General features: G+C 44.7%; 1 protein-coding gene across 5 annotated transcripts in view; it reads right to left on the bottom strand.

Annotated features, from left to right (window-relative positions):
• Positions 1-2,152: 2,152 nt before the first annotated feature.
• Positions 2,153-16,482, bottom strand: part of PIK3R1 (phosphoinositide-3-kinase regulatory subunit 1) — a 74,168-nt gene continuing 59,838 nt past the window's right edge. The window contains exons 1-10 of one of the 5 annotated variants that reach the window (XM_021702169.2): positions 14,413-14,921; positions 10,968-11,070; positions 10,163-10,261; positions 9,881-10,061; positions 9,586-9,711; positions 8,731-8,873; positions 8,345-8,521; positions 8,184-8,252; positions 7,419-7,589; positions 2,153-6,355 (exon numbers count right to left, since the gene is read on the bottom strand). In XM_021702169.2, coding sequence (XP_021557844.1) covers positions 6,166-6,355; positions 7,419-7,589; positions 8,184-8,252; positions 8,345-8,521; positions 8,731-8,873; positions 9,586-9,711; positions 9,881-10,061; positions 10,163-10,261; positions 10,968-11,070; positions 14,413-14,824 — 1,671 coding nt within the window. In that variant the 5' untranslated portion in view covers positions 14,825-14,921 and the 3' untranslated portion in view covers positions 2,153-6,165. Of the gene's footprint in view, positions 6,356-7,418; positions 7,590-8,183; positions 8,253-8,344; positions 8,522-8,713; positions 8,874-9,585; positions 9,712-9,880; positions 10,062-10,162; positions 10,262-10,967; positions 11,071-12,449; positions 12,556-14,412; positions 14,922-16,482 lie in introns of those variants that run through there. The other 4 variants (XM_021702170.2, XM_021702168.2, XM_044916869.1 and 1 more) reach the window with 4 other exon arrangements.

Here is a 16,482-nt window from a genome sequence, read left to right as displayed (position 1 = left end):
CACCAGTTATGTTGTGGGTTATAACTGTGGCCAAATTGTAAACGGAAAACCAGGGGATTGAGTAGTCTCATTCATTCCACTAAATCACATCACAGTGTCTGCGACTATGTAGACTCACAACTTTATTTTTACAGATAGGCGGTTAGAGGCCTAGATGGGTGAAGTGAGTTGGCCAAGTTCCCACAGTGGGCTAAAAACAGAGCTAAGACCAGCCTAGGCCTCCTAACCTGAAAATCAGTCTATTTTCTATATAGACTCAATGCTGTGAATATAAATGGTATCATAAAGTAAAATATATTTCTATCACTCCTTAATGGTGGTGGCTTTTAATTAAAATACTGGCAGTACTATTTCAATAATCAGGTGATCTTAAGTGTAGTGATCCTCAAACTATAGTATGCATTAAAATCAGAGAGCTTGCTGAAAGAGATTGCTGGGTCCTACTCTCAGAGTGAGAGGACCTTGGATTTGCACTTCTGACAGCTTTCCAAACAGTGCTGGTGCTAATGCTGTTAGTCAGGAACCCGCTGGTCTAAAGCCAACTTATGCCATTTCCTGCCATTCGTTATTGGCCACTTGTGCGCTGCCCGCCAGTGGAGAACCACTTAGATCCCCCTCAGGAAGTGTAACCAGTGAACTCTCCTCTGAACCGCCCCTAGCATTTCCCACTGGAAGGCTGTTACAGTGGTGGGGTGAAGAGTTTTGGCTTGAGTCAGACCACTTAGGTGTTGGACTCTGTGCTCTAATTGTTGCATGATCTGAGGAAATCATTTAACGTCCAATGGGGATATTGTCTTTAAACCCAAAACTGTGTAAGGATTAAATGAAATAATGCACGGCAAGTGTTGAATGGATACTTACATGGCTTATTGATCAGAGATCAGCCAGGAAAAAAATTCTAGCTCGTACAGAAGGGAATGAATAAATCAAGAGAATTGGTTACTCATGTGATGGAAGGGCTCCGAAACCAAACAGGTGCTGGTGAGGGAATGCAGAGGATTAGTAGCAGCAGAAAGCTGCTACCAGCCCTTGGGCTAGACTAAAAACGGGAGCAGGCACTGACGTATAGCTCAGAAACCAGAGGCTTCTACTGAGCGGCAGAGCATCGGGGGACTGCTGAAACCTTGGAGAGAGGGTTTGTCTGGCAAGAGTTGGCGCCATGGCAAGACTCAGGACCTAGAAACCAGAGGGCAAAAGACCCTGGGGATAAGTATAGTTCTCTGCGAGACAGAACTGAGCGGGGAGGGGTGGGGGGGAGCAGGAAGTGCATTTGTTATTGCCACACTCTGTTAGTCCTTGCCGCCATGACTGTATTTCTGCGCCCCTCTCATTTCCATCACTGGACCACGCCTTCCTGTCTGGGACCCTTGCTGTGCCTCCGTGGTAAATGAGTGCCGTGTCCATGCAAAACAGTGTCACTGTAAATTTGCTCAGCAATAGGCTCAGGTCATGATCCTGGAGTCCCGGGATCGAGTCCCGCATCGGGCTCCCTGCTCGGCGGGGAGTCTGCTTCTCCCTCTCCCACTCCCCGTTTGTGTTCCCTCTCTCGCTGTGTCTCTCTCTGTCAGATAAATAAGTAAAATCTTTAAAAAAAAAATGGTTTGTACATATTAACTAGATGCTACAATGAGAAACCTCGATGTGGAGTGTAGTTTAGCTCCCTCCCTGAGCCACATGTCACACCCCGTGTCACGCTTCGCCCTGTTGAACACTGCCTCATGCTGTCCCTGTACCGTGGGCGTTCAGTACGTGCTGACTAGAGACTAGAGACAAAAACCGCTCCCTTAACAAAACATAGTTTGTCGAGAACAATTCTGAAGGTTTGGGGATGGATGGTGGACAAGGGAAAGGACGGATGGACAGTGGCCATTATAGCAAGAACATGATTTGAAATGACATCACCTAGAGGTATTTGTTTTCGTCATTAAGGAGGTAGTGGAATTTTGCCAACAACACTAACCTGTCATTCTTGTGACTACTTAGTGTCTTTCTCACTTCACCAAAATGAGCTCATGTGATGACAGGATGAAAACAGGTAGGTGGGAGACTGGGGCAACAGCAGCAGCATTTGTTAACCGGAAGAGGAAGAGAGCAGGTTCAGGTTCAGTGTTTCTTAGGTGATAATGGAAATTTCAAACCGTAACTTAAGTTTCAAAACAACCTTTATTCTGTTTGAAGACCTAATACAACGCATCGAAGCAACTGAAATCAACAAGACATAGCTCCACTGAATCTATAGCTTGAACAAAATGTCAAGGAGGCACACTCCCCCCACCCCCCAACCCAGTTGCCTTGTAAAGGCAGAATTGCAACTGACCATGACATCCTCCCTCTCGTCAAAAGACCAACTTTATTTTAACAATGTCATATAAACAGATTTGTAAAAACATTGAACAGATCGTAGCTTTAAAAAATACACACATATAAATGAGTTTTTTTGTTTTGCCTTTTTTTTTGTTTTTTTTTAAATAGCAGCATCCTGGGCAGCTAATGCTATCTCATGGTGACAAGTTTAATGTTAAGTTGGATAGTGTTTCCAATGAACCCAATTCTGTTCCCTTGCTACTCATAGTACTAGTATTTTACACAACTGGATTTTGTAAAAAAAAATAAGAATTTGGCATTTTCGAACTTTGTCCCATGTGAGGCATCGTGCTTTAAACTGCCCCTTTCTTAAAAGAGCCTGAACTCAGATTTCAGGGTCTGCTTTCCGACTCCTTGGATACCATGCATAGCAAAAGGACAGGTGTTAAAACCAGCAGAATTTTTCTCCCATTAAGGAACATCAGTAGGACTCCCAGACACGTGACTAGTTCATAATCAGCTATATGACAAAGCACTTGGTTCCCCACAGTGACAGCTCACATAAACACATTTTGACTCGACACACTGAAAATGAGGATTTCCAAGTTAAGCAAGTCATCCAGACCAGCTCACCGAAAGGAGAAACTTTACAAAGCAGAGAAAAGCCAAAGAATTATGAACTTCTCGCTTCACTTGCCAACAATTTTCACCTTTAGAAGACAAGACAAAGCCACTTCAAAGGAAAAAAAAACAACCCATACACATACACAGAGTTGTACTAGACATGTGCTTGTTATGTACTTGAACCCAACGACTGTGGATCTGTTTTGGCTGAAAAGTGTACTGGAAACAGTCCATGCACATATACATATATACATATATCAAGGGCCGTGAACTTGTCAGATGTTGCAAACACATGCTTTTTGCCTTCTCCCAGGGTTAGGATTTTTCTCTTGTGGGTAGCATCGGGTCCCCGTGCTCCCACTGTCCAGCCCCCTCACAGCCTCGCTGCAGCTAGCTTAGCCTCTGGATGCTGCAGCGCGTGGGGAAAAAATCACTGCGTGCATGAAAGCATGTTCTCAGGAGTGCCTCTGCTGTATCCATTCATACTCATGAGCCACTCAGTGTTATTAGGAGATGACCAATCGAACCCCAAGAGCTCTTCTGGTCAAGCGTGTAGAAGGACGAATGTGGTGGGCACGCTACACGCAATCCAGAAGGCATTTGGCAGAGGCGTGACCTCATGGCTACAGTGTAACTCACTATAAACAGGGAATGATGAAGCCTGCCTTGGCTGCTCAGAGAGAGCCCTACTGCACTTACGTCTGTGAGATGCAAAACTAAGGCAGGTGCCTAGAGACCGAGCCATCTTGGGAGAGTGGTGAACCAAAAATGTTAACAAAACTATCTTTTAACGAAACATTCCATCTCAGATCTTGTATTTTAAATGTGAAATGAAAATTATACTTAACAGCATCCATGGATGTGCTACCAAAAAAGACCCCACCAGGACGTTAGTTTATAAACCACTCTTAAAGAAGCGGCGGGCTTGCATGGGAAGTGGGACAGTTTTCAAGGCGACACTTACAAGCAGGGCAGTCCTCGGTCGTGTGGCGATGAGAGGGAGATGGTCTGGTCAGTGCAGTCAGGTCTCAGGGCTGACAGTCTGGCCGTAAGACCGACATTCTGCAGTTGAAGTCAGCTGCTGGACCAGTTACTTCAAAAGAGTTTTTAAAAGGAATTACCATTGCAAACCACGACACAAAGCCCTCCCCGGAGTATCTGAAATAAAGCCGTGGCTGAAGCGATCCTGGCAAAGGAAAACTGCACTTGTGAGACTCCACTGGAAACTACCAGGGTCGGGACTGTCACATCGATCCTCTGGCCCTCCCCACACACGGACGCTTGCCGCCACACAGAATGGACTGGGCATGTGGAAGTCCGGGACAGACTCTCCCTCTGGCCCCAAGTTGGAAAGGATGCTCTAAGACCCCTGCCTTTCCCCCACGCTGAAGTGGAAACCGTACGCTGACTTGGATGACCCAGGAGGACTGTCGGGAATCCCCGCAGTGGCCTTTACTGAGCTCTCCAGAGCCCAGCACAGGAGCGGCTCGGAGCATGGGTATCGGCCTTGTGGTCTCAGTTGAATGGGAAGGTAGGAAAATAACAGATGTGCAGATAAAAATCTTTTTTCAGGTCATGGCTTTTTCTGAAATGAATGTTTATTAGTTGTAATGGGTAATCTCATGTTAAAAAGAGACACATATTCTAAATGCAGCGATTATACCCTGCAGTGTTCCAAATAAAGGTGAACACCGCCCCAGGAGGCTGACTTTCTTCCTACCAACTACATTATCTGACCTGCCGCCACACCGCGTTAGAGTCCCAGTCGGTCTGTACTTGTCATTAATGTATAGTAACTAGCAAATGAGAGTGGGAAAAGACTGAAGTATAAGTTACTCACTTCTCCGCAATCATGAGAAAAGTGCATACCATCTTGCCACCCCTCCCGCCGCCCGACCTGTACATCCCTTTGCTACATCCCCTCCCCACCCCCTGATTCAAGAAGTTCACAATTCTTTACGAAACAAACATTACCAGGTACCGTATTTTAAGAGTCTTGAAACATTGTTGAACTCAGCGATACTTTGTCATATTTATATATCTTTCTCTTTTTTTTTATTGAATAAAGCAGCTTTGAAGCTTATCAGGCACTGCCCAACAAAACATTTAGTCCAAAAAATCTGTTATGAACTTTTTAACCTTGGGCTAATAGCCAAGTACTCTGTACAAGAAAAACTGTAAAATATTTCATAGTTTTAATTCTGAAGCTTTTTTTTCTTTTTTTTACTGGCATCCTGTACATTTCTTTTTTTTTAAAAAAAGGAAAAGAATCACAAACGAATATTAACAAAAAAATCAGGGACAATATTTTCAAGCAACAGAAATGGGCGGGGGAAGCTTATTCTGAAGGTACATTTAAAATTGAGATAACAATGACAATTAAGAATTGCATAGCACTTTGTATTTAGCCTTCAGCAAAACAAAACAGAAGCTATTTGGTATTGATACAAATCTATCTATCTGATAGTTAGTCATCCATTGTTATGTACATATTTTATATAATGAATGTCATTTAAAGTCTTGTTTTCCAAGCTCTGTTTTTTCCACTGGTGGGGTCGTTTTTTTGTTTTTCAAAGTCTAAACAAAACACTTTCTGGCACTCCGCTACAACAGAATTTCCTCTGAACGTACGTGAGCCGATGGTCTCCCAGAATGTCTCTTGTGAGCCGAAGTGCCTTTCTGCTACATATGGTTCATCTGTTAGAAAAGGAAATAATCCACAGTGCCACGTGTCCGGGTCCACCGTGCACAGCAAGGCCCAGGCCCAGCCAGCCTGGCGCGAGCACTCGCAGGCCGGGGCTCTGGAGCCTGTCCACCCTCTGGTCTCCGAGGTCCCCACTTTGAGCTGGTAAAGCTTCAGAAAGCATGAACAAGCACCATGGTTAAAGGCCTCTTTGTCCCTGCACGTGGAGATTTTTGCATGTCTTTTTCTCCTTGTGTCGTGTGTTGTTGTGGCTTAAATTAAACCAAAAAAAAAACAAAACCCCCAAAACAAAACCAACAAACAAAAAACCCCCCCAAAACAGAAGGAAGGACAAGCGCTCCAGATCAGAGACGTAGGGTCACCGCACGGTGCTAGGCTGCGTGTCTTCCCCTCTACTCTTTTGTCCCATCTGAAGGCAGATGGCCTCGTTTCCGCAGCTCAACGACAGGTCAAGGCCGGAGAGGAGGAGCCCTGTGCTGTCCAGAGGCCTCAGAGTGGCTGAAGGTCAGGAGCAGGATCCGAGGCCAAGCGCTTCATCGTCTCTGCTGTGCGTATACCGGGTAGGCCAGTGTGACGTTGAGCGAGTCATTGTGCTGCACGAGGGACGTGTGCTGGTAATGAAGCACCAGTTCTTTCAGAGAGCCGTACAGGTTATAGGGCTCGGCGAAGCCGTAGCCGGTGGCCGTTTTGTTGATGACACAGTGCTTGACTTCGCCGTCCACCCTGCAGAGGAGAGAGAGAACACGCCTTTTGAGCCAGTCCTAGACAATTCTCGACTCCACGAGGCGTTGCTCATGAAGTCGTCGTTATGCGAAAGTGCACTCTGCAGGCCATTCTCCAGGAGGGGGCGCCTCCCGGGCTCGCCGTCAACTCGTGGCTCTGTCACTCACGGGCAGAGTGCTGTGGGCTGGCGACAGCCTCACTGAGCCACTGTATTTGCGACTTTAAAATGGTACATACTGTACCACGGTGGCTTTGAGAAGTGAGATCACGCATACGAAGGACCTGGCAGAAGGGCCGGGGCGCGGGAAGTGCAGAAGCTTCCCGCCACTCGGGAGCGGTGCTGGCGCGACGACGGGGGCTCTCCCATTACCAGCATTCGTCGGATTCTTGCAGGCTAGCCTTTCACTCTGCATTCACCCTATGTTCTCCTGGCCTTAGCTCAACGTGCTTCTTACTTCCTCTTTCCTGTAGGATTTTTTTCTCTGCTTAAATGGAAGGAGGTCACAAAGATGTTGTATTTTTAGAACCTTTCCTTCCTAGAGGACACTCCCTTTTCTGAAGTGATAGGAGGGGGGAATAGTATGAAAAGTAAAAGGAAAATATGCCCTATGACGGAAATGTCTTCTCTTGGGTGCCCTGCTCTCACAGGGCAGTGACATTTCTCTTGCTGTTCTGACCCGTTCCTGCTGTGGACCTGCCCTGTGGGTGGAGCTCTCGTGGGAATCACCTCACATTCTAATGCTATTAGCCTTGGGAGGTTAAAAGGGGGTGGGGGGCAAGTATTGCTAGTTCCACTGTAAAGATGAAAAGATTTGGACTTGGGACTAAGTAGCTGGTGAAACAGGACCCAAACCCCAGTCTGACCTCCACGGCAGGTTTCTGTGCTTCTGCCTAGACTTGAAAAACAGCCTGTCTTCTTTCCTATTCTGCACCATTGCACTGTGAGGTTCTTCCAGATGGGAACTTTTTCAAATCCCTGCCCCAAGCTCGGTGGCTGAAGGAACGGAAGCAAGCGACCCGTCAGGACCGGTGTGACAGGCCAAACCCGGCTGCAGCTACGTACACTACGGAGCAGGCGTAGCAGCCCTGTTTGCTGCTCTCCCGGACCAGGAAGGTGCCGTCTCGTTTCCCTCGGAGTAGGTTCTCAGCTTTGTTTCTGTTGCTGCTGCCCACATTCCAGGTCTTCTCGTCGTGGTGCGGCAAATCCTCATCATCTTCCACCAGCGAATATTGGCTAGAGAGGAAGGAGAGAAAGGGTCTCCGTGGAGCAGCGGGGACGGCCTGGCTGGCCTTTTCTCATCCAGCCTAGCCTTCAGTGTGACCTCCCTGGACCAAGAACACCAGTAAGTGAAACTCTCGCTCTTTTCGAGTCAGGAACTACATTGAGGTACCTGGGCAGAGAGGAGGGTATCAGCCAATCCTGTTTGTCCAGTTCAGATCAGGAAATGTATTGACTAGGAGGACTGCCAGTTTTCAAATAATTCAAACAAAACATCTACTTAAGCTTTGTGGAGATACACTGAAAAGAATTGTGTCTGTTTTTTTCCCCCCCCTCCCGATTGTTTCAGAAACACATGGGGAGTTTTCAGGTGTCCAGGGCCTTCGTTATGGACACATGATCGTTTTACAGCAGTGTCGGGGGAAATCTAGATCGCCATCCCCCTTCCCTGAACTTTCCTTTTTTAACATTCTGGATAAAGAGACGTAGCTTGTAGAGGATGTTCCAAATGTGGTAAAATTGCTCACTTTTCTGCAAACAAAGCAAGTCATGCATTTCCCTAAAATGAAAAACCTCCTTTGCTGCCTCCCACCTGCAGGCAGTACTTACTCTTCCGTATTTTCATTGCCCAACCACTCATTCAGCTTCTTCTGCCGAACACCTTTCTGAGTCAACCACCTGGAAAACAGAAAAGCAAAACGCATTAATAATGTATCCTTAACTTTTGCAACTATCAGTTGTTGGCTTCCAGGGTTCGGCTTTCCACTTACATCAAGTATTGGTCTCTTGTCTTTCTCAGCTGAATGAGGTCTGGTTTAATGCTGTTCATGCGTTTGTCAATCTCCCGGTACTCAGCTGCCTGCTTCTTCAAGTCTTCCTCCAGTCTTCTTCGACTGTCCACAATTTCACTGATTCGGGACTTTAACTTCTCATAATTATGCATAATCCTAGAGGCAGGAGAAAGGCATGGGTCACTACCTGCTTCATCATGACGGTTTCCCAAAGCTTAGGCAAAGACTCAGTATGGTTTCCCAGGACTTTTCCTCAGGTAAAGAATGCTTTCTAGGGCTGTCGTGGTGGTTCTTTTTTTTAATTATTCAAAGCACAGAAAGCAAGATCATCTTTCACACAAGGACAACCCTCATGATTCACCCACCTTTGTATTTCTTTCTCATTGCCTTCACGTTTAAATTTTTCTATGTATTCTTTGCTGTACCGTTCCTGACTTTGGCACTGTTCTTCAAATATTTTTATGGTTTCATTAAAGGCTTCAATAGCTGTTCTTTTCATTTGGATTTCCTACAACACAGTGTTTAATAAGACAATGTCATACCTTCCATAGAACAGGTACTGTGTTACTGTGAGACACTGTCAGGGCATTTGAGGCTATTACTTACCGAGCATGTAAGTACTCGGTTAGCAGGCAAGGCCTCTCATTCATAAAACCCATTAAAATAATAGCACAGAAGCACACATTTCCCTGGGGAATTTTCCCGGTCTGTGAAAGAATACTGCCTGACAACTTCCTATAGTTTTCATCGTTTTAAAAGTCCTTCCCCTTTAGCAGCAATTAAAGGAATCCATGTTGCCTTCTACTCCCTCTGGTGGTCCTAGATACATCTCGGCCTAGAGAAGATAATACTGCAGTAAATGGAGCCTCTACTTTTTTATGACAGGGTATGTAATAGTTAAATCCCCATTTTGGAGGTTACACAAGTTTGTGCGGGGGGGGGGAAGGGGGACTTGTTCAATCAGGAATTATGTCAAATCCACTTAAAACTCACAGCAACCTCTTCAATTATCATGATTACTTACTATTCTAAAATCTGTAAGAGCTTCATTGGAAAGCTTATAGAGATACCATGGTCTAGAGATAATGACGAATAATAGTGTTTCCCCCCACCTTAGTAGCAGAAGGTCAACTTTCTTTTTCCCAAACTGAAAGGACACATCTTAGATTCTAGTAACTAAAAGGTCTGAGACTATAATGTGACTTTCGCAGAACACTCACCTGGGAAGTACGGGTATAATCTTCATATAATCTATCATATTCCCGACTTTTTTCTTGAAATTGAGTGTTATATTCATGTAACTTTTTTCCTACAGCTTCAATATTATCTTCTTTGACAACTTGATCCTGGAAGAATTAGAGAGAACTTCAGTTGACGAGGTATTTATAGTCATTGTTTTGGCCATTATCAAACTAAAACCTCACTACATGCACTTTGTCTGCTTCACCATGCTTTCTAAACGTTTGAAAGTATCTTGTCTAAATACTGTAACATGAGTATTTCAGTTTTGATTACCTGTTGGTATTTGGATACTGGATAAAGTAACTTTACGTCCAGTTTGGGATTATACTGAGCTAGAGACTCATTCCGGTAGTGGTTTATTAGTTCAACCACAGAGTTGAAGGTCAGTGGGTCAGAGAAGCCATATTTCCCATCTTGGTGAAATATTTTGATTAATTTGTTATTTCCTCCTTTCCTGTAGATACAATAAAAGTAATGGCATTACAATCTTCTCTAAAGAAATATGTTTTAATGTCTGCTTCCACACCTCAATCTTGGCTACGTTCCCTGACTCACCTTAGTGTAAGAGTATAATCACCATGCATTTTAGTAGATGCGTCTCGTACCAAAAAGGTCCCATCAGCTGTATCTCGAAGTTTTTCATTCACTTCTTCCCTGAAATGAAAACGACACAAGACAAAGCTCACTTTGAGTATTCACTGACTGTTTTCATTTTTAAAACAGCCTTTGGTTTTTAGAGTTTTAACTGCACAGCAAAACTAAGCACAAAGTAGGTAGAGAGGCGCCTCTCTACCCCTCCTCCGCCCGCTACAGATTGCATGTATTGTTTATATAGAAATGTTATAAATTTCATCTCATTACAAACTGGGAGCTAAACAAAACAAAAATACCCACTTGCAGTACTGGTATCTCTGTGGTACAAAGTTTTAATTTATTCTTTCACCAAACACACTGACAAACGAGCACAAAAAGACATGATCCCCCCCAAAGGGACTCCTTACTCCCCCTTCAAAAAAAGCAATGAATGAAGATGCCCTTGTAAATAACACGAACCCTGACAGTTTTCCCTAATGGAAAGTGACTTTGGACTCTGCCTTTAGGCAGTGCCACTCCACCCTGGTGCTTTCCTGACATTTCTGTCAATAATGAAACTTGTCGAGTATTTAATTTCCCATGGCATCCAGCACCCACAGTGCCCCGGCGCTCAGGGACTTCTCTGGTCTTCTTTGGAAGACAACCAACTATGCTTCATGCTTATGTTGGAGGATATCCTAAAAATGGAACTTAGCACGCTGGTGCGTTTCTTTCTCTAAAACTAGGACTCTCTCTAGTGAAAACTCAAGCGTGCTTACAGCCTTACCTTGAGATATCTCCCCAGTACCATTCAGCATCTTGTAAGGACATATTGTTATTCATACCGTTGTTGGCTACAGTAGTGGGTTTTGGTGGTTTAGGAGGCAATGCTGCAGGAGAAAGAGAAAAAGTTGTTGGCAATCTCAACTACAGTTGAAATGCTTAGGTCTAATTTAAGTTTCTTTAGAATACTGTGAGGTACAGCAATAATGCACAGTTGTATGAAACAGCATCATTCTGTTGAAAAGAAAAGGAAGTGGAAAAGAGAGAACAGCTTACAGGTTAACAAATAAACCGGGCTGGCCCTGTGAATGAATTTCAGAGTGAATCCAGAGTCCCGGCTTTTTCTACTTCTAGGCTCTAGTTATATTAAAGTTTCAGGCCTGATCAAATCCATCTAAAATAGGAAACCGTGAACATATGAGCAGGAAGAATCACATGGGTTGGCTTTAATTTCCTCTTCTTATTTAATTATAAAAGACAAATTTGGTTTCTATCCTCCACAAATGCTGTTGCTGTAATAAAACTCATCCACAGCAATATGTTTTAAGAGGAGGAACTGGGTTTCTCTAATCTTAGTATTTCAGGCACTATTTTGCCAAAAACCACTTTAAGAAACTCATCTGTGACCTAAATCTCTTCAGTATTCACGTTAATATTCTTTTGGATAAATTGTGCTCTATATGCCAAGACTGAGGAAAAACCATAGCCCTCTTCCTCAATGTCAAATCAGAATTCATATACCAATTGGTGACAAATAAAAGACTGCAGTGCTTCTGAATTTCTTAATTGGGAGCAGGGCTAATATTGGAATAGAATTTAGGAAGCAAAATAAGGCTAGCGTTTGTAACTGAATTCTAAAAGTCACAAGTTTTAAATTAAAGGATTAGTATTTTATGCAAAAATTTCAGGAGTCTATCAAGAATATTTTATAAAGGCTAGGACTAAATAAATATTAGGAAGCCAACTCCTTTTCTCAGTACAGTATCTTAATATAAGAACCGGCAAAGTCTCAGCGTTTGATTTAGAATAGCTTCAGGTCACCTAGGACTGAGCTGCAATCACTGCTAGGTTTTACATGCTTTCTAAAAGTACCAAGTGTTATCACTGCAAAGTACCACACTGTCCTCATCCACTGTCAAAAGAGAAAAGCAGCACAAAGGACGCATCCTTTTAATTAAAGGAACAGTATGAACGATATACAACACTATAACCCAAATAGCAAAAAGACCTCAATTAACAAAAGACACCAGTGAAAAACTGGAATTCAATTCCTATCTGTTCAAGTAAGAAAAAGCATTCACCACATACAGCCTGATCTTGCTTCCACGGGCAAACAATTTCATGTCCAAGCTATGATCAAGCAAATTTTTATTAAATTACAAGTTAATAAATAGAAATCTAAAGAGGATCACTTACAGTAGTTGTCAAAAAAAAAAAAAAAAGCCACACAATTAACTAGCTTTCTAAAAGAATACTGCAGTATTACCTGGTGGATCCATTTCTATATAAAACATCAAGTCTGTGCCACAATTTCTATCTGTCTTAGCATATTCTAAATCCAGGTCTTCCATATTCCAAACAGTGTTGTACATTTGTGCGAGAGTTTCCCTTGGCTGAGCTCAGTTATAAGAAAAGAGTCCGGCTTTCTTTGTAATGGTGTCTTGGAATTCATTTTAAAACCTATAAGGGGCTGCACTGTAACCTATTACATCACACACCCCAGCCAATCAAGTCAGAAAAATGTCACCAGACCACTCCTGCTTCATCATTTCTCTTCGACATCCAGCCCTAACACAATCCCAACCTCGCTGAGAACCTACATTTACTAGACCGGCAATGTATACATGCTCATCGTTTCAAAAAGGTGTTTAATTTGACTGTTCTCCTCCGCCAGTGAGTTTTCTAATTCCTTTTTTATTACTCCTTGCAGCATGGTACGCTCCGCTGTTGGCAGGTTGACAAAAGCTGATATGCTGCAGCACGTAGCTACCCCCCCCCCCCCCGCCGTGCATCTGGGTTTATGGAGAGCCTGATCATGCCTTGGTCTAAAAATCTTACAAATGCATCAAAATGGTATATTTAAGGTATATTTTACAGCCCTTAAATACCTCCTGTATATATTAAAAGCAGAAGGGATTAAGAACTCTGGATCCAATTTCATTTCATTCCTACAGAATTCACTGACAACTCAGACCTTAAACACTGTTACAAATGTACCACATGAGAAAGCACAATTAAAAGAAAAATCTCCTTCTACCAAACATAGTAAAGTTAAAACTAGACCTTAGGGAATAACAATGAAAAATCTTAATAGGAATGAAGACGTGTGTATTACCGGCAGAAATTTAATGTTATTAACAAGAGTAGTCAAGGTAAGTTATATCTTCCAAAAAGAAAGGCCATATATCAGAATGCAGAGTAGAGGTAGCAGGATGTTTGCAAACTGTTTCTCACCGGTAGCACCAGAAGTCTGAAGATGGGCTTAGTACTGCTGGAGGGGGGAGAGTGATGTAATCACTTTGGGGATTTAATGCCTCACACTCTGGGGACTATTAATCCTGGTTAGCAATATTTAATGTAAGGAAATCAATTCCCCTATAGATCTATTAATTTTAGTTCTTTAAAGCCATTCTGCATATAATCTGGCCACCCTTCCTAGAGCCAAATGTACATTCCCACTGTAAACCATCTGTCTACGTTTACAAAATAAATCATAGGAAGTAGTGGAGCAAAGCAAGGCATTCTCTGAGCACTGTTCACTTGTACCCTGTCTACCTGAATTCATTTCCCCATTAATGAGGAAGGCAGACTCAACCCCAGACCCTGCAGCCGGCTCCCAGGGACACTTTTCTATTCCTCAACTCAAAATCACACACACACACACACACACACACACACACACACACACACACACGGTCAAATGGGGGGTGGGATATGTCCTCAGATCAGGTTCAGAAAAAAAATATTCTGTTTAATACAAATGTGTTTCCTCTCCCAAAAGGAGTCCTGCCAGCAGCTGTGGACAGGCTAACAGCCCAGAGGGCCAGCCCATGCCATTGGGAGCACTTGGTGCAAACCAGTCCTGCTGCTGAATCCCCTGTGGCAAACTGACCCAGGGAGGAGGGGAGGGAGACGGGATTTTCCACCTCTCTCCAAGGCCTGGCCCTGCACCAACTTCCAGCCAAGCACTTTGTAATTACCTCCTTCCCCATTTCTAACCTAAACCCCATCTTTTCCTCCCACTGTGTCCCTCGAGGAAAGGAAAGGGGGGGGGGAGTGTCTCCGCTAATCTCTTATCTGCCCTCCCCAGACAGCACTTAATCAGTCTCACTCGCACACTCACACACACACACACCCGCAAAGACAAACTACAGAAGGGAACCTTTCACGGAAGTACAAAAAGCAGAGCAGGGAAGCAGCGAGGGGGGCACAAGGGAAAGGCAACTTACTTTGCAGGTTATGCATGTTTGCAGTTTCCCGCGGCAAGGCCAGGATCCGACAGTGCAAACAATGCCCCCGGCTAGTCCCGCGGCCCCCGCGGCCCCCGCTCCGTGGCGGTGCTCGCGCCCGCAGAGCGCAGGGGCAGGGGCGGCGGCGGCGCGGGACCCTCGGGCTCGCGCGGCGCGACACGGATGCCGGGCCGGGACTGCCGCAGCAGCGCCGCTCACCGCCCGCTCGCCATGGAGAGAGCCACTGGATGCTGGTGCTGGTGCTGTCCGCGGGAGGGAAAAAGCCCCGGCGCTCGCGCGGCTCGCAGATAAAGATCACGGCTTCATGATTAACTTGGGCAGGTTCAAATATTTGCTGAGCTAGGGATTTCGGGTGGGGGAGGGGAGCCCAAGTCAAAGTCAAAGTTGTCATCGGCTAACAAGTGGCCACTGCCAGCCCGACTAGCTCATTTTCGCAGAGGAAATGAGAAGGCCATTGTGAAGGGACCTAAAATAGTCTAACTGGCTGCAGCAGCGCGCGGGGCTCAAGTGGCCACAGTGAAGCGAGGCACTATGCACGGCCCAACACAGGAAGTGGCTGAGCTAGTTCAGCAAAAATAGAATCAAAGCCTTGCTTGTAAAGGCCTGAGCCTCTCCGAACGGCCCAGAACACAGAGCCTTGCTCGAGTCCACCTCACCCCGCAGGTGTACCAGGAGAGCCCCGCGGAGGGGCTCGGCAGGGGACAGGTTTGCAAGAGGTCTGCTCGTGGGAGGAGAGGATCCCAGGGAAGACTACTGTAAGTCTGCATGGATACTACCCTCCACGACCACGTGAAGACTGGCAGAAGAAACCCACTATGCAGCTACTTTTATGGAGCCAACTTCAACCCAGTTTAATTGGCCGTCCGGTTGCCTAATACTTAAAAGGTGTGTCTGCAGGAAGTTCACGTGACTGCTAAATGGCGCAAAGGATAGGGCCAGGAGAATGGTATGCCCTCCCAGAGGACTTCTGTCCTCTGAGAAAGTTGCAATGAACCAGACTAAAATTTGACCTAAGAAAATTTTCACTGGCATCTGCGTAAGATGGACGGCTTTACTGATATCCCCAGCACCGTAACAAGGTCAAGTCACAGAATCACTAGCTCTAAAACCAGAAAGTAATTCTAAAGAGCACTTCAAGAAATCCCTCAGGCGACACACACATAACCCCAAACCAGAGGGCAGAGGGGTGAAGCGGTCTGCCATGGGATCAAGGCCCGAGCACCACAACCTAGCCTTCAGATTTTTGGTCCTAAACTCCTTTTTCTCCACCCACTGGCCCTGGGTCTTCACTTCCTTCTGCCAGAGAAAGTTAAAATTAACAAGTGAAACTGAAGTTAATTTCTTTTAGGCCACGTGTGAAAAATTTCACACCTATAACAAAACTGACTTTTTCTGTTTTCTATTTCTAGCTTATTTACTTAAAAAAGACCTTCTAATTATCTGTGAAGAACCACGGTTCTGTCTATAGTATTTACCCTCAGACTCTGCATAGGAAGGTGACTCCATGGTCCCATGCAGAGCTAAAGGACGATCGAGGGGCGGACATAAAAGTGCATGCCGGCAGGCCCCAGCTTGAGGATCACCTGCAGTATCTGGAAGTGTGCTAACCTCACGATACAAGTGACTTCAACAAACTTTCCTTTGGTGCAACTGAGAGAGCACGAAAAACCTTTCTTTCCAATGGAAAGAAAAAAGTCTTTAAGAGAATATTCCAGCTCCTGCCTGCTGATCACAGGGACATATGGTTAGTTCTAAGAACACGCTTGTATCCTCAGCTGCAGAATCTTGCCCTACTTTTAAAAATAGTCTTTCTAAAGCTAGAAAGCTTGGAAACATCAGTCTCCTCAGCATACCTGTCTGATTTTACATGATGTTCCATGTCAAAACCTTCCAAGATGATGTTTTCTAGCCCAACAGTGTATTTTCCATCTCAGAAGAAAACTGTCCACTGTCCAAGAAAGCAGTACACCCCCAACTTAGAGCAAGTCTTAGATTTGAGAACTTTGCGTCAAGTTTCTCACAACATGTACAATCCTCTACCATAGAGGT

Source organism: Neomonachus schauinslandi, chromosome 7 (genome assembly GCF_002201575.2).
Source record: "Neomonachus schauinslandi chromosome 7, ASM220157v2, whole genome shotgun sequence".
Lineage (NCBI taxonomy): Eukaryota > Metazoa > Chordata > Mammalia > Carnivora > Phocidae > Neomonachus > Neomonachus schauinslandi.
Note: the sequence above shows the minus strand (reverse complement) of the source record. Positions and strands in the feature narration are given on the sequence as shown.